This window comes from Rhizomucor pusillus (genome assembly GCF_041956525.1).
Source record: "Rhizomucor pusillus strain CBS 183.67 unplaced genomic scaffold VTP01scaffold_22, whole genome shotgun sequence".
NCBI classification, from domain to species: Eukaryota; Fungi; Mucoromycota; class Mucoromycetes; order Mucorales; family Lichtheimiaceae; genus Rhizomucor; species Rhizomucor pusillus.
The window spans coordinates 61900-82754 of record NW_027192164.1 but is presented as its reverse complement, the minus strand read 5'-3'; the positions used below and the strand labels follow the sequence as shown (position 1 = coordinate 82754).

The 20855-nt window shown below is 46.5% G+C and overlaps 9 protein-coding genes across 9 annotated transcripts; 1 reads left to right on the top strand and 8 right to left on the bottom strand.

Moving 5' to 3' along the window:
- Positions 1-250: 250 nt before the first annotated feature.
- VTP01DRAFT_5412 (uncharacterized protein) lies at positions 251-1189 on the top strand (the record flags this gene model as incomplete). The annotated part of the gene is made up of 4 exons (XM_069384202.1): positions 251-378; positions 444-663; positions 747-882; positions 933-1189. 4 exons carry the CDS (start codon positions 251-253, stop codon positions 1187-1189), a joined length of 741 nt encoding a protein of 246 aa, XP_069235329.1.
- A 231-nt stretch (positions 1190-1420) lies between these two features.
- On the bottom strand, positions 1421-7509 carry VTP01DRAFT_5411 (uncharacterized protein; the record flags this gene model as incomplete). Its single annotated transcript, XM_069384201.1, has 3 exons — positions 1421-5122; positions 5206-7072; positions 7187-7509. 3 exons carry the CDS (start codon positions 7507-7509, stop codon positions 1421-1423), a joined length of 5892 nt encoding a protein of 1963 aa, XP_069235328.1.
- A 546-nt stretch (positions 7510-8055) lies between these two features.
- Positions 8056-10055, bottom strand: VTP01DRAFT_5410 (uncharacterized protein; the record flags this gene model as incomplete). Its single annotated transcript, XM_069384200.1, has 4 exons — positions 8056-8730; positions 8900-9232; positions 9290-9753; positions 9812-10055. The coding sequence occupies 4 exons, from the start codon at positions 10053-10055 to the stop codon at positions 8056-8058; spliced, it is 1716 nt and encodes a 571-aa protein (XP_069235327.1).
- Positions 10056-11167: 1112 nt separating this feature from the next.
- Positions 11168-12490, bottom strand: VTP01DRAFT_5409 (uncharacterized protein; the record flags this gene model as incomplete). The annotated part of the gene is made up of 3 exons (XM_069384198.1): positions 11168-12037; positions 12101-12355; positions 12416-12490. The coding sequence occupies 3 exons, from the start codon at positions 12488-12490 to the stop codon at positions 11168-11170; spliced, it is 1200 nt and encodes a 399-aa protein (XP_069235326.1).
- Positions 12491-12610: 120 nt separating this feature from the next.
- Positions 12611-13332, bottom strand: VTP01DRAFT_5408 (uncharacterized protein; the record flags this gene model as incomplete). Its single annotated transcript, XM_069384197.1, has 3 exons — positions 12611-12809; positions 13227-13253; positions 13325-13332. 3 exons carry the CDS (start codon positions 13330-13332, stop codon positions 12611-12613), a joined length of 234 nt encoding a protein of 77 aa, XP_069235325.1.
- A 525-nt stretch (positions 13333-13857) lies between these two features.
- On the bottom strand, positions 13858-15374 carry VTP01DRAFT_5407 (uncharacterized protein; the record flags this gene model as incomplete). The annotated part of the gene is made up of 3 exons (XM_069384196.1): positions 13858-13941; positions 14007-14190; positions 14269-15374. The coding sequence occupies 3 exons, from the start codon at positions 15372-15374 to the stop codon at positions 13858-13860; spliced, it is 1374 nt and encodes a 457-aa protein (XP_069235324.1).
- Positions 15375-15472: 98 nt separating this feature from the next.
- VTP01DRAFT_5406 (uncharacterized protein) lies at positions 15473-16377 on the bottom strand (the record flags this gene model as incomplete). Its single annotated transcript, XM_069384195.1, has 2 exons — positions 15473-15492; positions 15558-16377. The coding sequence occupies 2 exons, from the start codon at positions 16375-16377 to the stop codon at positions 15473-15475; spliced, it is 840 nt and encodes a 279-aa protein (XP_069235323.1).
- A 954-nt stretch (positions 16378-17331) lies between these two features.
- VTP01DRAFT_5405 (uncharacterized protein) lies at positions 17332-17852 on the bottom strand (the record flags this gene model as incomplete). The annotated part of the gene is made up of 3 exons (XM_069384194.1): positions 17332-17429; positions 17487-17516; positions 17747-17852. 3 exons carry the CDS (start codon positions 17850-17852, stop codon positions 17332-17334), a joined length of 234 nt encoding a protein of 77 aa, XP_069235322.1.
- Positions 17853-18464: 612 nt separating this feature from the next.
- VTP01DRAFT_5404 (uncharacterized protein) lies at positions 18465-20275 on the bottom strand (the record flags this gene model as incomplete). Its single annotated transcript, XM_069384193.1, has 7 exons — positions 18465-18534; positions 18596-18679; positions 18743-18833; positions 18900-18927; positions 18994-19326; positions 19390-19910; positions 19978-20275. 7 exons carry the CDS (start codon positions 20273-20275, stop codon positions 18465-18467), a joined length of 1425 nt encoding a protein of 474 aa, XP_069235321.1.
- Between the last annotated feature and the right edge of the window lie 580 nt (positions 20276-20855).

Genomic DNA, 20855 nt, shown 5'->3' with positions numbered 1-20855 from the left:
TATGTATAAAATATGTGCATATTTAGCTTTCTCCCATTTCCCATCCCTCCTCATTGTTCATCAACTAAAAATAAAAGCAAGAATTATATATAAAAGACATATTTTAGCATTAATTTTTTTCAGCTTTTACCATGAGTATGTTCACATATCTCGGTTGTGACACATGTGCACACATGTTTTACCCGATCAAACTTTTGGAGATTGCAAGATTTGTTTACGCACTCTTCCTTTTTCCTTCATTGTTACGTAAATGTCTCCAATTTTCGAAGCAAAAGGCATTTCCATGCGCCTAGACAGCGGTCGATGGTTATTCAAGGATATTGACATCAAGCTAGAAAAGGGCAACGTCCTAGTGTTGCAAGGACCCAGTGGCTCCGGGTACATATTGGTAGAAAAGAACGCTTCTTTGCTGTCGAACTGACATTATTTTATTGCACTGTAAGAAAAACGACACTTTTAAAATGCCTAGCAGAGTTGATCCCGTACACGAATGGATACAGCACGTTGCATGGCAAAAAGCCCCGGGACTACGGTGTACCGGTATGGCGATCGAGAGTCATGTATATTCCCCAACGGCCAAGTGCGCATCCTGGATGCCCGCTCGATTTATTCCGAACTGTAAAGAGATTCTCCAGCCAAAAGCACAAAAAGCCACGCAGCCCTGTAAGGAAGATCCATTGTTAGGAAAGAAAAGCAATTCCTGCTATTATTCATCGGAACAAGGTTTTTTTTTTTGCTGTTGTTAGATAGAAATTGGTCTCAATTGGAACTTATCAGAGTCGCATTTCCATGAATCATGGAGCAATTTATCCGGTGGTGAGATGCAGCGATGCGCGCTTGCCATAGCGCTCGCGTTCAACCCGGACGTGCTCTTGCTGGATGGTAAGCAACCCAATGTGTGTATATTCAGCGTAAATGATTCTGACAAAAAGAGAGGGAAGAACCGACCTCGGCGCTTGACCCGGAATCTGCAGAAAAGGTCGAAAATGATCTCAAAAAGCATGCGTGTATTTGGATCACACACGATCCACAGCAAGCCGTGCGTGTAGGCACAGGAGAATTATCGCTCTCCTCCCCACCCGAATCTAAGCAGCCGTCATCCGAACAAGAAAGCAGCGGTAGCAGCACTGGTTCCAAGAAGAAGAAGAAGAACCGGGATGAGAATGGAACAGTAGTAGATATGTCCTGAAGAATTTATGACGATGATGATAAATCTCTTTTTATTTTCCTTGTGTACATGTGAGGATAAATAAGTACGAAAGCAAAGAGAGAAAAAAAAGGGTAAAAAAAGTAGTAAGAAAAAAAAGAGAAAGAAAGAAAAGATCATTAGTATTGGACGTGTGTGGTGGAGAAGAGAAAAGAAAAAGAAAAGAGACACTGAGAGAGAGAGCTATAGAGAGAAAGAGTGCAGTTTTTTTGTTTACATGCGGCCTTGTAAAACGTTTTCGATACATGCATTAATGTAGTCTTTTCTGCTGGCCATGGAGACGCCAAAGATGTTGGAGAGTTCTTCACGAACTTGCTTTTTAGTGACCTTGGTGAGATCGGCAGTGCTCAGTATTCTCTTGACTTCGGCCAAGATTTCTTCGTTGCTTGGTCCTTGGGTGCTTGAGAACTCTTCCATCAAAAGAGATTGGCTGCTACCGTCGTTGTGGATGGATGCAGGCGGAGGAGGCATGACGTATGATGAGGAGGATGGCATGAGCGACGGCCGCGATGACTGGCGTTGTTGGTTGAGGTATGCCTCTGGACCGAAGGATGCCATGGATGAGCGTCCAGCTGGCGGCGCGTTCATGTGCTGTTGCTGTGATGGATAAGGCATCATGGGTATCGAAGCTGAAGATGGCATCATCATGCTGCCACCGTCAGGGAAGAAGCTTGCTTGAGAAGCCCTGGCGTGCTGCTGCTGTGGTTGGGGGTTCAACATCATGCTGTGGGTATACATGCTCATGTTGTCCCCGCCTGGGCCTACACCTCCGTACACTGATTCTGCTCCTCCTCCTCCAGGACCAAGCATTGGTGTGCCGGCTCGCATCCTGCTTCTGTGTGTGTAACTGCTTCTGCTGCTGCCTTGAGACATGGTGTCATCCCAGAAGTCCTCCGCGAGCAGATTCTTTTCGTACTGCGACCAAGTCATCAACGGTATAGACTTGGGATCAAACTCGCCTTCATCGACGACAGTCGTCTTCTTGCCCTTTTCACCGACCACAATACGTGTGTTACCCCAAGAGAAATCGTCAAAGTGCCAGTAAGCATAGATAGGAATGTAGAACCAGAAGACCGGAATAGCCAGAATGGAGACCAACATCCAAAGAATATACTCCCAGCGGCGCTTGACAATGAACAGCAATGCTTGCAAACCGTATGTACCACCAATGACAATGATAGTCAAGATGGGCACCGTGTTCTCAAGAGTGGCGAGCTTATAGATAAGGTAACCAAGATATCCGACAATCGCGGGCATCACCAAGGTACTGATCAAATCCAGCATGACAACAAAACGCATTGAGAAACAGCAGAAACCACAAAGACGTGGTAAGAATGCAAGTTCACCGAGATTGTGAATGGTAGAGTTGATCCATCGACGACGCTGTGATACCAAGACATTCCACATATCTGGCGCGTTCGTTTGACACTTTGCATCCGGCGTGAATTTCGTTTTAAAGGTCGGGAAATGCTTCAAAAGCAGTGTCGTGAGGTAACGATCTTCACCGAGATGCAGCAAGTTCTTCTTGTGGAGCGTGTCTACCTTGTTGATTGCATACTCTTCAATGATTTCGTTGCTGCAGAACAAGGCACGCTTGCCATCGACGGTGCGGATACGATACATGGTGAAACAACCGGGCAAACATGTCACGGTAGAAAAGAGCGATTCGAAAGCCTTGGTCATGTGGTGGGAAATAAAGTATTCGTACACTTGGATCATCGTAGCCCACGTTGCCTTCTCGTTCGCCAGTGTAGTTTCGCCGCAAATACCGATAATTTTCGAGTCGTGTGCCATCGAGGAAACCAGGTTGTTGAGACCATCAGGCATCACTTCAGTGTCGGCATCCACCATAAGCACGAAATCATACAGCGAAGGACTGACACCGATAACGTTCTTCATCTGGTGATACATTTCGAGCTGAAGAGGCGACATGGGTGCATCAAAGTGGACTCTATTCAAGAACTGCATCAAGATCAGCTGCGAATCACGCTTGCCACGGTTGCCAGGTTTCTGTCGCTCGGTAGGCTTGCCGCACTTTACGACCACCAGGTAAGGTACAACGTGTCCTGACACTTCGTACAATCCAGAGTAGATCTTGCCCATATTGTGCTGTTTCTGGCCCTCGCCGACGGATTGGAACGACAGTGGCTCGGGATCGACTTGCGGATCCACGCCAAGGATATCCAGTACAATTCGCGGTGTAGGTCGATCGTTACCGCTACCGACAATCATACCATCGCAGATAACAAACAACAATTTGCGCTTATCGTCGTACCGGAGTGTTGCAATCGAATCGATCGTCTTTCGCAGCGATTCCTCGTCTTCAGTATAACATGTGACTTGGCAGATGACAAACTTGTCAAGCTCTTCGGGAGCGCGTGTGCTCCCGAGACGGAACGCAGCCAAGAACTTGAACACCATGACAGCACACAGCAGAACGGTAACTATCAGGAGCAGGTAGGTCGAGAATTGACACCGAGCAGAGTTACGTGAATCGACGAGACCGACAAAGAATAGGTTCCGCAGACACACCAGCTGGCGTTGCTTGACTGCTGCATCCAACGGCAACTTGTTGAAATCTTCAGTGATATCCAAGCCTGACTTTTCTCGGAAAAGCTGCACAATGGAAGAGTCCATGTAATTCACATCGACGTTGCTAGGTGGTGTCTCGCCCGGTGGTGCTACAGGCGTGCGGCCTCCCATGTTGTACAGCGTCAAGTCATAGACACAGTTGTCAATGATAGCCCACTGACGGTTAGTCTTGATGCCACTGACAGTTGTGCCTTCTGTTGCCTGCGTATAGACCTCGTGCGGTTCGTAACCCATGTTTCCGATTTTGTACTGTTTTCGAAGCATGGTCATTTGCTGATAGTACCAATCAGGCTGATAGGGATACGATGAATACGTAAAGTCGTGGTATTTAGCGTTCGTGTCGGTGTTGTTAAAGGTGAATGTGAGAGGCACCGAAGGATCCACGGATCCAGTCACGCCTTGACACAATGCGGAAACTTGTATAGGGAACAAATCTGAAGCATCCGTACCAGCATACTCGAGCACCGAGTCGGTTGGAATGACACCGCTGACATAGTGACGCGGGGCGAACGCCGTGAGATCGAAGACTTCACCGCGGATAGCCACGTATGCTTTATCCTTGTCGCTGTGTGCTTGCAATTCGTTGTCGGAAAAGACGGCTTGATGCGGACAGACGATTTCACCAAAGAAGACCAGGAACCAGATGACGAATGCACAGAGGAACAAGATAATGATACAAAGAGCGACCTTTTCGCGCCAAGCAATGCGCACGTCCTTGCGTTTCATGCGACCGCACCAGATCAAAAATGGAGTCGGAATCCACCAAGTGACGGCCCATACGAAGAAAAGCCATCGTTTGCGCCCTGGCGTCTGGGAGGATTCGTCTTCTTCGGTTTCGTTGAGGTTTTCCTTTTCGTTCATTTGAGGGTGATGAAGCATCATGCCCTTTGGATCGGTATCGTGAGTATTAATATATGACTCGGATCCGTACATAGAGTCGTCATTCTCGTGATAGCGGCTGCTACTCATGCCATCATTGTAGTAATAGTCGTCCTCAGAGTAGAATGAGCGTTGTTCATCCATCATCTGGCTGTGGTATCGTGACGGCGGTGGTGGTAGACCTGCGGAAGCAGCTGTCATGGCATGAAGTTCGGTTGGCGATGCGTTTCTGCTCGATCCAGTCATGTGTCTTTGCAGCAGCGATTCTTCAGGGTCGTGGCTGGCATCGCGACCCATCATTTCCTCGTCTTCCTCTTCAATCGGTGGACCGGCAGCAAGTGCAGCAGCGGCCTTGTTTGCATCGCGGTTACGGCGTTGCTCATCCTTTTCCATTGCACGCAGACGATCTTCTAGCAGACGCCAGGTTGAATCGGCCAAGAATACCTATCATATCGGGAAAAAATGTCAGAAAAACAAAGGTATATGTGATTGATTGAATTCCTCTTTCTTTTTCTTTTCCTTTTTACCTTGTTGGAGCCAACAGCCATTTGAGAATTGTCCATGCCAAGTTGCTCTGCGATTGATTCCATTTGGGCTCTAGGTAAATGCCCGGTTCTATCGATGCCTGGAGCCATGCTTTGCAAAGGCACCGCATAGCGATCGAGGAACTCTTGGTGGGTATATGAGATGGCATATTCGAGTTGCACCTTTCTTGCAATATCTAGCAATCCGTAGCCTCTAATCTGCGCATCGACGATTCGTGTATCGAACTGCGTGCCGCTCTGGTTGTCATTTGGACGGATACAGTAAACGGACCAGAGCTTGGCTTCTTGGAAAGTTGTTGTAAGATCATCCAGAGATTTCTGAACTTGCGCGAGAATGCCTGCTTTCTTTGTCGGATCCTCTGCATTTGCGCCTGCAGCACCTTCGGCCTTCTTCTTTCGCTGGCTCTGACGCACTGATGGAGAACGTGTAGGCTTCTGATGAGCAGACACGACTGCGGCCTCGTTGCGCGGGTGACTTTCAGTGGTCAGGTATTTGCCCCAGATATCCACAAGGAATGCGTTCCACGAGGATGGCATTCCAGCACCGCCGCGGAACAGTGATACAAAGTCGACGGCGACCTGGTCGGAATTATCGACAAGGAACCCATTTGGATCGTACGTGACAGGCGCGCCAAAGTGCTGGATTGTAAACAGACGTTGCTGGCTGCCCGGTGCGGTCTTTGTCGAGAACAGTGCGTTGTTGCCATTGTATTTGACGAGAGAATCAACTACATCGGCGTCGGTCAACTGTCGTTTCTGGGCGTTCTCGGACATGTCATTGATAATGGTGCACACGCCACGTGAAGGTCTGTACAGCAAGTCAAGCATGTCTTGAGCCTGATATCCACTTGTCACTCGAGGCATAGCAACACCTTCGCTGTCGTAAGCACTGAGTTCGGCTTCAGAAAAGAGCTGCGTTGTCAGGAAACTCTGTATACGTTCGGCAGCCACGTTAACAAGGAAAGAGTGGAACCGGTTAGCCTCATCTGTGTAGTGTGGCCCAGGCAAATCAAGCACGCCGATGAAACTGCTAAACTTGCTATCCTCGACACACAGCTTGTCGTTGATCCTTTCCACCATCCAGGCGAACAGCAGCGAGTAGAGTGTTTTAGCGAGTTCGTCTCGCTGCAACCGTGCTTGCTCTGCATTGAGAATGAGGGTTGTGACATCCTTCCGGAACATTGTTGTCTTGAAGACCAGCACGTTTTCGAGTGCACGAGGATCGACACCCAAAAAGTCAGCAACGAGGTCCAGAATGTCTGTATTCTTGACGTATGCAGCATCTTGATTGTTTTGGGAACCTTCTGGGTCGACGAATACCAAGTTGCCGAGATGCAAAATGGCAGCGAGCAGTTGGATGATGCGAGTGATGTGATCACGTCTAAATCCTGCCAGTTTGAGCGCTGCCTTGAGTTCGGCAAAGTCTTCCGCATCGGCTGGAGTGATGGGTCGTCTATACTTTTGGAGGTAGTTGTAGTGCTCCAACTGTTGGCTCTGCAAGTGAAGTGCGGAGCGTTCTTCCGGTGTTGCACCGGCTACCAGCTGGTAAAGAACCGAGAAATTGCCTTCCCTCGGAGATGAAGACGTGAGCCGCGATTTTTCGAGGAAATAATGAATGGTCTTTGCGCCCACCATCCGCCCACGTTCGCTGAACTGGATCTCTGCATAGTAGCCGTACCGCGAAGCCTCGTTGCTCAGGGCTGTTGCAGCGCTTCCAAATGCATCGAGGACTTTTTGTGAATGTATGAGTTGCGTTTGCGTTTTGCTTTCTTTCTTGTGGCTACTGAGTCGCACCAAATGGCGGATAATCAAATTACGGATCTGGGTCTTTCCACTGCCCGACTGGCCACTGTCATTAATTTTTTATAAATGGAAGGAATTTACCGTTGTCAGTAAAGCGAATAGATATATCGAAAGAGGGTATGATGTGTGATAGATATAAATATATCCATGTGCCACCCACCTTATCACCATGGCCTGATCAGTGCCTGTTCGACGCATATAGAAATATGCCCGATTAACGAGATCGAAGAGATGGGGTTGCGGTCGAGGCTGCTGTTGCTGAAGGTCCTTGTAGGCAGCGACGTATTCAAGGCCGACATTGTCGTCGTTGACGGGTACATGTTTGTAGGGGTTTACAGCGACGAGGCGACTCGATCCGAGCAGAGTGTAGATCCTAGAAGTGTCGTATCTGTTGCGCAAACACGCGGACAGGTTGTCGTCGGTCAACGTTGCGAGGTCGTCAGCATCGTTGCTAGTTTTTGCGCCTTTTTTCTGTTTGCCCATGATTTAATGCTGAGGGCAGTGACAGGAAACCAGGGGGTAGGTCTGGACAAAAGGGAAAGAAGAAGAAAAAGGAAAAGGACAAGTAAGATAAAGAAAAGAGAAAGAAAAAAAAAAGCCCCAGGGCGCCTTCTTTGGGTTGCTTGCTGATGCTTGCTGCTGCTGCTGCTATTTTTTTCTTCACACCAAAAATGGGCGACCCCGTTCGTCCCGATCCTCCTCTTTCTTGCCTCTCTCAAAATAGCTCATACCACCCCGACCACCAAATCAAGAAAGCTAATAGTCTATATACATTTGCTCTCGGCCCGTTTACCTACTACGTGCTAGTGGAAAAAAGGTATCATTGAATAATTACAGAAATGCACCAAATTATCATTATTAAGTCCTTGTACATGGAAGGGGTTCGCGAAAGGGAAAAATAATCTACTGTAACCAGCTAATTAGGGGGCATTATTTGGTTGTCAGATTCACAAAAAGGAAGGTTCCCGCAGCATACCAGAAGATATATATTACATGTTAATCTACAGCTATGCAATATTACTACTACTACTACTGGATGTAGCCGCCTGCCCTTGCCGCGCGCTTACACGGCAGAGTCTGCAGATACAAACGATCCCCTGCTGCCTGCAGCGGAGGAAGATCGCCCATGTACATGATTAACGCAAAGATACTGCGAGCTATGGCTCGGAGGAGGATGCAAATGGAAGTGGTGGTGGTGATAATGATGACGATGATAACGGTGCTGGGTGGATTCAGAAGAGGATGAATGGGGCACAAGCGGAGTGAAACGGTGGTGGTCGTGATGTGCGTGCAGACAGTGCTGCTGCTGCTGTTGAAGATGATGATGATGGGGTTTGTGGTGGTGGTGATGGTGATAATAATTAAAGCAGTGGTGGTGGTGGAAACAGCCTCCTTCTCCGCAAGGGGAATGTTGACGGTGGCACGGATAACAAGGATGCCACAGTGACGACTGAGTATCGCTGCTGCAAGTGATGCAGGAAGAAATTGAACTGTTTGTACTTTCATTATTGCTGCTGCTGTTGGTATCAGTCGTCGCTCTTGTCTCGATGATTGTAGAAGATGACCTTGTGCCGGAGCAGCAGCTGCGGTGATTCCGTGAATAGCATTGGACATGTGCGCATGGTGTCTTATGGCTGTGACAGCACGAGGCCGCCGGACATGGCATTTGCGCGACACAGGATGGCGGAGAAGTCTCTCCGGTTCCTGGATATCGGATGGCATTTGGTGTCACACAGCAATTAAGCTGTTGCCGACGACATTGATGATAGTGACAACAATGCAGATGTGCTGTTGGGCACCACTGTAGATCGCTTGTCATAGTGGCCTTGTCTACACGTCGCTTCTCAGTTGTATCCATTATTGAATTCGGTACCAATGATTGCCGTTGCTGTCGATGTTGTTGTCGCTCCCATGGTTGCTGTAGCAGCGTTGATTCCGTTCCTGACGACCGTATTTTCCTCCCCTTGGTTGGCGAGGATGACTGTGTGCCTTGCGTCTGCCTATCAGAACCTTTCAAGGCATTGCGGTTTGTCGTAGGGAGTGCAGATCCATGCAACGCTGAATCTGGCGGAGGAGTAGGCGCTGATGCGTTTCCACTCCCGAAGCGTCGATTTTCCAACGCTGGACTTGCTGCTTGAGATCCTCTTGCCACACTGGACGATCGACGATTGGATTGACCGATGTTGCCTGAATCCTCTTTGCTCGTCTTGAATCACTGTCAGCATGCGATCATTCAAGACTCCTGGAACCGTGCGTCCTTTACCTGTGAATTACGAGATTGTGTATTGCTTTTTGACTTTAAGGAAGAAGCTCGCCACCGCAGGTTCGACAGTGGGGACGATGTGGATGAGTGCCGCGCGATCGATGGAGAAACAAAGACTGAGGACGAGTGACGCTGCTGCTGCTGCTGCTGCTGCAGCTGATCGATTGACCAGACTGGCGGTTGTCGTTGCTGCCTATCTTTGAGATCACTCGGTCGAGATACGATTTCTTTGGAACTCAGTCGCTGCTGACGCCGCCTCGTCGCATGAATGTATTTTTTGGCGAGAAAATCCTCAAACTGCCACTCTTCTCCATCTAACCAATCCTCTTCTGGTTTCTTATCTTGCTCTGTGTGATTAGGGCTCGCTCTCTCGGCACTTGCGGTATCCTTAGAAGACTGATGGAATGCGCGAGAATTATTCAAGGATACTGTGGACGATGATGGGTAGGATCTCATGATTTCTACTACATATAACTTGTGAATACAGAAAACTTTATATCTATAACACTACATCAAAAATACCTTGAGAATCGGTGCAATGTGGACGGAGTTCGGTCAGGATGTTATCTAGCAACGTGCCTCCATTGTCGTCATTCAAAATTGCTCTGAACGCACTGCCGCTGATAAATTCGTCCGTAAGGGCGACGCGCTCCTGGTTGAGATTATTGTCCTTTTGTTCGGCGTGTCGACAGGATGCAGTGGAAGAGTATGATCGGGCCAGTATCGGTTGCTTCTTTTCTCTTTTCGAGAAACGCAAGATTCCCATATTTCTTTCTTGCTTACAAACGAGCGTGAGGTCCGGGAAAAGGTGTCTGATGGAGTGGAGGAGGGAAGAGAGGAAAGCGAAAGAGAGAATGCAGGGAAAGGGGGGAACCAATGCATTGTATATATATAGTTTTTTCGCTATGATATATATCCATGCTGTCCGGCTCTACACTGAGGTTTTTAATGACATTCATGTGTAAACAGAGGAAGTTTCTCCTTCCCCCTTCTATCTGCCGCCGCCACCGTCTAATGACTTTTTGCTATCTGCCTGGCCATCGCGTTTCTCCTGATCATCCGCAACTTGGGATAACGCAACAACGTGGAAGCATTGCTATATCAGGATTGCAGTGATGTGTGGGGCAAGTATGTACATGGACTGCTGTCCGAGCCCATGTATAAATTGAATGAAAATGTATATGCATACTGCTGTCCTACTAGCTGCTGAAACTTATGCATCCAATATGTGCTGCACGCGTAAAATTGATGCGTGTCTGTATGCTCCGCACGACGTTGTAAGAACAAGGGGTAAAAAGGATACGCTTGAATGTGCTGCTGCTACTCTGAACATCATCCCTCATCTCGGGAGTCTCCTAAAATATATATCACACACGATTACCCTCCCTTCAAAACCTTTTCGGTACTTTGCAAGTAGCTCCCCTTTGAAGCGCCAAACTCCTGTCTATATATAGCACTGCTGCTCTTTACATGTCATGTAGTAGTGGCAAGTTTTATCTGTGCATATTATGACATGCATGCACCCAGCGGTCGCGTCACGCATGCGATGCATGCAAGAACGGACGACGACAAAGATCTTCTTATTCTTCCATTACGTACTGATATATCCAACGGCCAGTAACATGAGAACGAGAAGGTGAGTAGAAGTTGATTATCTTGTTTCGAACAAATTACATTGGTGTGATGCAGGTTCTTTTACTGCTCTGTGCATCTTCTAGCTTAAGCACGAACGATCGATCTTCGATTTAAACTTTGCCTACATGTACAGATATGCCGATACCTGCATTCAAAAGCGATGATAAGGAATAATATTTCTCATTCTTTATTCGATAAACGCAAGGGATATTCATATTGTTACGTCGTCGTTCATTCACCAAACTAATCAGATTCTTCCTCGGAGGACTCCTCCTCGGCGTTTTCAAGCCATTCCAGGAAAGGCTTAGCAGCAGTCTTGACCTGCTTGGAAATGTCCTTCTCAACGTAGCGCTTCGAGGGCTTTTCACCCCACTTTAAGAACACTTCGTCCTCGACGATATCAAGATCGTAAATCTTCATCAAGATGACAGGAACCTTCTTGAGAAGCTTATCCTTGTATTCCAAACCGACAAGACGTTCAATGCCTCCGAGAACAGCCTTCTGGTGCTTTTCGCCAGTAACAAATTTGCGGAGCAGCTTCACACGCTTGGGAATCTGGGTAACAATAGCTTCGTCAAAGATACATTGAACTAGGACTTGGCAAGCCTTGTATTTGCCGAGGACACCGAGTTCGTTAGCCTTGGCAATGATTTCCGCATCGCTAGGTTCTTCTTGCTCCTCAAGCCAAACACCAAAGGCCTCGTACTTGTTTTCTTCCTCGTCTTCATCACCAAGACCGCCAATGCCCTTAACACTCAATTCGCGCATGCGCTCGGCAACGGCTTGTTCGCTGGTGTCCTCAGACCAATCCTCTTGAGCGAGCTTGCTTTCAAGGTTCAATCCAGCTGCTTCCTTGTTGATGCGCTGAGTGATAAGATCATCGTCAGATCCAGCTACATCCTCGACTTCCTCCTGGACAGGGGAGTCAGGCATTCCATTCTCATCGGTTCCATTGGCCTGGGCAGTAGCAGCCTTGCGCTGTTTGCGCTGCTTCTTGGATTCCTGCGCAGGTGGGTTCTTCAGAATGAAAGTTGCTAGCTTGTGACGCATGTCGGCTAGATTGCGGGCACCGCATGCTTTACAATCCATCAGAATATCGTCACCCTTGATTATCTATCATCCATGGAAGTGAGAAAATAAGGACTATATAATTATACACATTCAAGACCAACGTACCAGATCTGTTTCAGGGTTACGGCAGGATGGGCAAAGCACGAACTTGGAAATAAAGCCGTCTAATATATCCTGAAGCTTATCCGCATCGTGCTCACCATTGACAATATAGCGCTCATTCTTGTCATCAAGCTTGACTTGAGCGCCAAGTTCACATCCAAAGAATTTGGTTGGATAAGAAGGCGGGCGAGACAAAGCACGAGCAATCTCGGCCATGTTGGGGACTACAGTCTTGATACCATTGCCTTTGCCTTCAACCTGGCGCAAAGCAAGTGAGCAAATCTGTCTAATCAATTGGCAAGTAGGGCTCTGGCTTACCTTGGAAATCAGGCGAGGCATCTTGTAGCGGTAGAAGGAATCTTTGACATCACGTCGAACGTTAATGGCAGCCATGATTGGTTGTAATCTTTAGTAGACAATAAACGCAGAGAGGAAATTTTTGTTGGTCAGGTAAAGTGTATAGAGAGAGAGAGAAAAAGAGTAGAGAGAGTTGTCCAATGAGAAAAGCTGGTTTTACGAAGTCAAGATCTTCTTTTTAACCTTGAGAAAGTGATGTAACTGAAACTGCTCTATGCTGTCTTGCTGTTGCTGCTGGGAATTCCGTTTCCAGTCCAGTGATGAACAAAACATGAACAAGTTCTTTGACTTTGTCTTTTGAGGTTTGTATTGATTTGACGGAGCGTGGCGCTTGCAAGGTGTGGTCGTCAAAAAACTCGAATCACTGAGGACAAGAGTAGTTGTAAAAGAAGAAGGGAGAAAAAGAAGTAACGAAAGGACCGGTCGCAGCAGAGAAAAAAAAATTGCATGTAAACGTCATCATCTGTCGGCTCGGATAATCTCTATTCCGCATTGCTAGCGAATCCCATTCGTGCATGTTGGCATCCAATAGAACAGGAAACAATTGTAGGGAAGCAACTTTCAATACGCCGTTGGTATCAACTGAATTTTACAAAATATAAGCGAAGTACTTCTCTATAAAAAGGTCAGCGTTTGATTGGTGGTAAGGCTGTTTAAATATAAACCAGAGCTTATGCTTGAAGACAGCCTGTTCTGGAAAGCTGCCCCGATTTGCATGATTGGATCCCCTTCAGGGTATGTCGATTTTTAGTAATCCTGAATTACAGCATACTTTGCGCGGCTGTCGATGCAGGAACACCTGAAAGCAATCTGATCTACTTTGAGTTACTGTAAATCTACTAGATGCTATGTGCGATGCAAGGAACGCACGAGTTCATTCGACGCTACTGGTGTCTTCGCAAATAAGAATATTCAATAAACAAGATGTCAAGCATATATATCGATGAGGAGCGATATTTAGGGCTGCATTCTATGTCGTCTCGTCGAAATTCTGATTTATGAAGAGCAAACGACAGTTTTACAACGTCAAGTGAGCGCTAAATTTCTTTTATCACCATGTGCAATGTGCACAGTCGTTTACTTTCACAAAATAAGGTACACTAAATGAAGGCTACACACATGTATTGCCACCAGAGGGTTTTTAAACGATTGGATAGGGCGCCAACGGCTATGCATGACTACTGCATTTTTGGCAGAAGTTCACTGTTTCTTTTCAACAGGATGTGTCTTTTCTCGATGATTTTTAGTGAATTGTGTATAGTGTTGCTGTATCTGCTATGCAGAAAAGAAAACTATAGAATCTGGAAAGTTTTACTGTGCATCGTTACAAGTAGTACGTTCATGTAGTAGGCTTCAATTGTGTCCAGCATTGGAATTGAAACCAACGACATCCCCTTCCTTCATTAATACAATTTGTTGTTGCCATTACTTCTTTTGGACCCGTTGTCCCCCGTGACCCTGGATTTTGGTTTATCGTAGATATGACACTGCAAAGGTAATGTTAGATTCTGCAATTGCGTGCAGCAGCAGCAAACTTCTCCTTGTTTGTTACCTTGTGAGCATGTCTGTACCACAACACACTCGTTTTGCGTTTGGCGTTGCATATAGGTACAAATTGCCGGCATTGGTGACATAGACCTTCCACTGTATCTTGCTCGCCTGCTCTTCGTTCCAGAGGCTCCATGAAGCGTTTTCCAGAGACAGATGATATGCCGTGGAAGAATTGTTTGTGGTACCTGAACAGGGATTTATGAAAAAATAAGTAATTATATAGGGGATCCAGCAGCGGTGCTGATCAGTGCATTTTCACTTACCAGTAAGCGCTATTCTTCAGCTGGAGCCATTTACCAGGCTTGCAGCTGTCGCAATACCCTTCCTTGAGCTGGCCCGTGTACCGGACCCACTTTGGGGTGTAGTCGTCCCCATCATACCGAGGCTTCTGCCGTCTAGGGATAGCACTTGGGTCATGCTTGGCAGCTTCCAAGTCGCTGCGCGATATGTCCGGGTAATCATCCTCTTGAGTCATGTTCAACCAAGACGCGTCTGCCACTGACGTCCCGAAATCCAAGGAACGACTTCTTTGTTTGGTGAACTGCAATTCAAACGAGTCCTGACCACCACCACCGCTGTCCCCTGTAACAGCAGCTTCTGTCTGGCCATAGTCAAGACCTAAATGTCTGCGCTTTCGCTGATCTCCTGCGAGAGGGCTTTGTTCCCTTTTCTTTTTGGATCCTAGGCCATTGTTATAGTTGAAGGGCTCCAGCAACCCATTTTCAATCTCGAATATGCCATTGTTGCCTGTATTCATGGATTTGTACATTGCTTCGAGTGAGGTGCCAGACGAGTTGGGCGTAGCTGATTGTTGCTGGTGGTGGTGGTGGCGATGATGATGCGCTTGAGTCTGGATAGCTGAAGAAGAGTCACAGAAGTTCCCTGGAAATTGCTGTGAAAAGTACAGGTTAGGCAGCGACGCACGGTGCTGATAGGTTGCCGGTTTAGCCATGTAGGAATATGTGTTCACATTGAATGCGTCTGCTGGTAAAAGATCTGCAGCGACGGGCTCCGTTGCTGGCGTCGCTGTTGAAGTCGCTGTAGCTGATATCTGTTGCTGGTGGATATCAGTGGAACTCACTCCTGCTGTGTTTGTCACTTGCATCGGAGCAGAGCTGTAGTAATCGACCATGCCTGCAGCATCCGGGATTGATGCTTGCGAGTTTCGGCGATAGAAGTCAAAGTTTAAGCCTGGATCGTATCTCATGGTCTGTGCTGCTGCAGGGAAACTGAGCATTGCAGCGGCAGCCTGGCTCTCTGCTTGGGTGATCATGTTTCTGTCAGCAGTGGAAGTCCTGACGCTGCTGTTGCTACTGAAGCTGCTGTGAGAACCGTCGTCGTTGTTGTTGTTGGTCGTCTGAGCAAGCATTCCGGCCTTGGAGTTAATATTTGTATCCGTTTTGAGTGGCTGGAAGAAATCAAGTGTCAATGCAGCAGCAGTTCCTGCTTGGAAAAACAGATACAATGTTAAAAGAAAGGATAGAAGACTTGAATTGTCAACAGTTTGTTTGGAAGTAAAGGGTCAGATCGAAATATAAGGAGATTGTCTCACCTTGACCAAGACGAGCACAGTCGGGATCGATACCAGACGATGACACGGCGTTTGTCCTATTTACGGTTGCCGGCGTGATAGCTTCCGAGGGTGCTGCTGCTGACCAGCAGCTATCTGAACGAGCACCCGCCGATACCACCTCGTCAGCCGAAGCATGTACCGAGCTGAGACAGGAAGCGGCAAGATGACGGCATTTTGCTGATACGTCTTCTCGAACATCAAGTTTGCTTTCACGGTCCTGACAGGTGCTTGTGTTGAGAGCAGGAGAGGCACTGAGGTCCATGGCCTGCGACTGAGACGGCGAGCCAGTGTGCACTGTATTTGTATTATCCATGGTGTTTATGGCTCCGGAGTCCCAGTACGTTGGAAGAGATGTAGCCAGCGTATCCGGAGGGAGGGGCGGCTCGGTCCTCGATGCAATAGCTGTGTTGTTTATATCACCAGCCGCCGTCGTCAGCGAGGATTCTCCTAGCGGGAACTGACGCGTGTTACAAAATGTTTGATATTGGTGTGAAGAGCTTTCCGCTGTTGCTGCTGCTGCTGGTGGTGGGAAGGCTGAGAATTGATCCTTGGATCCATCTGTTCCAAGGCCAAGAGTCGGGCTACTTCCGGAGCTTGCATATGAAATATCCTCCACTAGAGCGTTGTGTACATTGTAGTATCCGCTTTGCGAAGACTGCACCACATCACAGAGCATAGTATTTGATTTCTCGTGGATAGCTTGCGAATCTGTCGTGCCATAGTCGTCCGTAGGTAGTGAAAGAATTGCCGCTATATCTTGTTGAGGTTGACACGACGCTGCGGTCTGGAAATTATACATTGGCGGAAGGAAATTCAGAACAGAAGCTGTTAATGCAAAGAAAGAAAAGAAGGAAGAAACGCCTTGCTGTGCGCTGGGTATATGTATGCGTTCACCGGGCTAATAGATCTTTCGGCAGCCCAAGCGGGAAAGCCCAAAAAGAGAAAAAGGAGATGAGAAAAGGATCAGGCCGCCGCAATGATGATAAAATGAAAGCAACGAACAGTTACTCGACCTGTTTCTGTGCGACGTTAAACCGTACACAGACGGAAAATGGACCGTGCTTGCCCTGATGTATTATCGTTATTAATTCCTTTTTCTTTGCAGTTATAATACCAATTATTCAATTGCTTGCTTCCTGGCTTACACAGACTCTGCAGTCTTGTCTTCTCACACTGCTCCCGATGCACATCAACGAGCCGGAACTCGATTGATTTTATGCATTGATGATACCCAAAAGGATATACTCCCTTGATGCTTGGTGTACCCCAATGATAACATATATCAAATGAACATTTAATGGTATAAACCCCGTTTCACCGAATCATACTCAGTTCATCATAACGATGTGTGACAGGTTTAAATTAGCATCCTGGTATATATCTAGCCTTTCACTACTTCTTGAAACACTTCTTGGATTACAGGGTGCACAGTGGAAATGCATCACAGACGTATATTTCGATTTTCCATTACTTTAAGCCCTTTAGTGCTCGTTGAATATTAAGGAGATCCACTATATTTTTTTTTGATAGACGCTGGTATTTGTAAGTAAACGTGCCATAAACTCGGTAACTTTAGAAATGGTGGGCGAATAAACGAATCAACACTTTCTTGATTAAGGATAATCATTCCCAGTTATCCGGTGATCGAGTTTTCTGAGATATCAGCTGTCGATTTTGCCGTTGTCCTCCAGGTAGTCTGGTCACTGGCTTTCTGGTATCGATTCTCACCCGAAAACTAAGCCTATGCGGCAATTCATGCTTTTATAATCGAAATCGACCGTGCTATTGGTGTTCGCAAGGTTTCAGCTAGTACTAAAGCTACAGCCCAGACTGCATCGATCACCACATTGTCTGTCCATTAACGTTTGTTAACTTCCTATAGTGTATGATACGGACATCCCCTTGTACCTGGACTGGGTTCACGCTCGGCAACGGCAACTGTAACTGCAATTAATTATTCTAGAATGTTTCTTGCTACTGTATCACCATGGATGCAGGCGTTAATCGTTTGTTAGCGATTGGAAACAGGATCATCGTTGGCTGGGCACTGTCCAATTCTCAAATGGTACATTGTGGCAATGACAACATTCGTATGTTATTCAATACGCTTATGTGAAGCCAATATCTTTAACATAAATTGCCATAAAATGTACATACAAATTTGATACTTGGATTTTCCTTGCGATTGGGAATAGGTGGACAGCACCCAAGCGACCAGGCCGATTCATGCACAATCATTTGAGCACGAAACAGTAGCGAATATATCTTGATCATTTTCCTAACGCCTCAGCGTCTTTTCATCCATTACATCAGGTCTTGGCTGTCAAAATTGCGAATTGGCAGATCATTGGCGCAGTTAAAAAGTTGTAATTAGATCATATGCGTCAAACTGCGACTTTGTGCAGTCTGTTCAGACAGTCATCTGATCGCAATGAAAGCGGATATGACCATTCTCCCAAAATAGAATCAACGTCATGACAGATTGCATGTTGCAAAATTTTGCTGTACAGAAGGCTCGACACACCATCTGCCTGCTGTCTGTATAACTCAAGTCAAACTTTCCACCCACCAGCAAATCTGAGACTGTTGCAAAGAGCAATGGCATATTTATTGAGGCTAAATAGGCGACAAGTCTGCCACTTCCGATTTTATCCTGCTTTAAACTGCTCTGCTACTAGATAACACTGACTGATCACTTCAATTAAGAAATATGAGCAAAATCAATGTATTTTCTAATTATTGAACGGAAAAACGGACGACTACTTGACTAAAAGAGACTGTACATGGGAGAAACTATGTAGCGTATCTTTAGATGACATTGGGCGGATGGAGATGTATGTTTAGGTGAATAGCAAGGAGCATAAAGCCAACAATACAGTTACAGGATTAGGGGATGAAGCGGGTATCGATTCCTTTGGAAAAATCCATTACTATAAGTGGGTTATCTTCGCCAGCGCTAGAAAATGGATATGGATGAGGATGATTATCAAGCGAAAAATACAAGGATTCAATGTTACCTCAGGATTCTACTTTTATCAAACCGAACGTCGAGCACCCATCCTTCATGACCACTTTGAAAATTTAGCAAACATCTGCCAGTTCTGCAGATTTGAGGTATTAAGCAAACACAGTGCTTTCTTCCTTGTACTCTGCCCTATATATACCTTATGTCCCAGACACGGATGGTTGTATCGTAGCTTCCACTCACAATCTTCTCGTCATTGAAGCAAAGTGTTCGAACAAGTGCCTTGTGCCCTACAGCGAAGCAGTCAATCAGGAGGATGTCTATAATACTAGGAAATTCATTTGCCCAGAATCTACCTTCTAGACTCGAAAGACATGCACCTGTCTATATCATGTAATAATTCAGTATGCATTAGCGCGGACTTCAGAAAAATATAGGTGAGTTCCTTACCTCCGGATCCCAGACCTTGATTGTATTATCGTTAGATCCACTGACAATCCGTTTGCCGTCGTACTGGACGCATGCCAACCCTCGCGTGTGACCAGTGTATTCTCGAATACATTCTCCAGTTGTTACATCCCACATTTTTATCACTGCATCGCCGCCGGCGGAAACTATTCGGTCGTCTTTGAGACTTAATGCATTAACTGGGCCACTGTGCGCTAGGATGGTTCTAACATGGTCTCCTGTATGGACGTCCCAGAGACGGATCGTCTGATCTTTTGAGCAAGATGCAATGTAGGTATCGTTAAAGTTTACATCCAGCACGTTTCCTGTATGTCCCTACACATTATTTTTTGGCAAACGTGAGGATGCTTTTCTCGAAAAGGCAAGATTGTGTATTACCCTCAGCCGTTTTAATATTTGAAATGTTTCCAAACTCCAAATGATAATTGTCTTGTCCGATGAGCCCGAAATGATCTTTTCCTTATCAAACTGAAGGCACAAGACACTTCCATCGTGACCATGGAGGGTACGGATACACTCGTATGTTTTCGTGCTCCAAATTTTGATTGTATAGTCCCTGCTGCCTGAGATAATGACATCGTCGTCGAATCTAACACAATAGACGCTTTCTCGATGCCCAAACATATACCGTGCATGCAATCGACCGGTCGCCCAACGCTGCTCCAATTGATACTTTTGCTTGTATATGTAGTGCCAGTCCAAACGATCTTTTGACTGGGAAAACTCCTTGGGCACCTGCACCGACCACTGCATATCCTTCAACCGATTCCGCCAGATATCATTGCTCCTAGAAAGTGCATACCAAGCTTTGCACACTGCAGACATTGTGACAAGCGTTTTTACATCAAGAAACAGGAGTATCTGTGTTGCAACCTCCCAAGGAAAAGAGGTCAGAAAATCTGAGCATTTGTTCATGAGTACATTCTTTTCTACCATATTTTCCATTTTATATGCTCCATTGCATACCTTTTCCAGTTCCGCAATGCATGGAGACAGTATCCTTTTCAACACTGTGTTGTCGGAAACTCGCCGCAGTCCTGCGTTTACGTTTCCGAGAAATGGATTGCAACTGTCGTCTTCTTGGTCGTCGGTGGGAGATACATTTTCTTGAAGCGACAGTATGTTTTGATTGGTTATTACTGCTGCATCGTCCGTGATCGGCATCGGGATCGCAAGACGTCAAGGAAGAGTTGCTGCTGATTATCAAGCCCGGAGGTAGATCTATTGCGAGCAAACAGGGATCGCGATTCTGAGATGGTTTCATTCCGTGAAAGAGTATGGAGAGGTGTGGAGAGAGAGGGAAAAAAGGAAATGAAAAGTTGTTTGCAGGGTTTTATACCAGGTACAATCTTTTCCCTCCTTCCCCAGCAAAGAAAGTGGTATATGCTAGAGGAAGGAAATAAATAGAAAGAGGAGAATGATCCAAAAGAGTGTTGAAACACATGGATTTTAGGACTCTGGCATTGATCCTTTTTCGGCGCCAATCCAAAGAAAGGTAACATCAATGAGCGCCCATCTACTGCATAGCAATGGATTATCGGCGCTCCTCACTCTCTTTTCCTTTTTGCGCGCACCCATCTGCACAGACGCATTTGCACCGATGAAGGGTGCTGGAGCATGCTCTTATTGCACCTGTAGGGACGATCACAGTTCGTACAACAACTCACCAACTTGTTTACTTGTAAAACGTTGCTGCATGAATAGGCTGTCGGTTGCTGGATCCTTACTAGCTTTGGCAATATCCGCAATTTAAGCATGTATACAATTCTGTCCAATCCAGCATATCAAAGCTTTGTTGGGGAATTTTCGCGTTACAGAGAAAGAGTAACCTGCTGGCAGTGAAG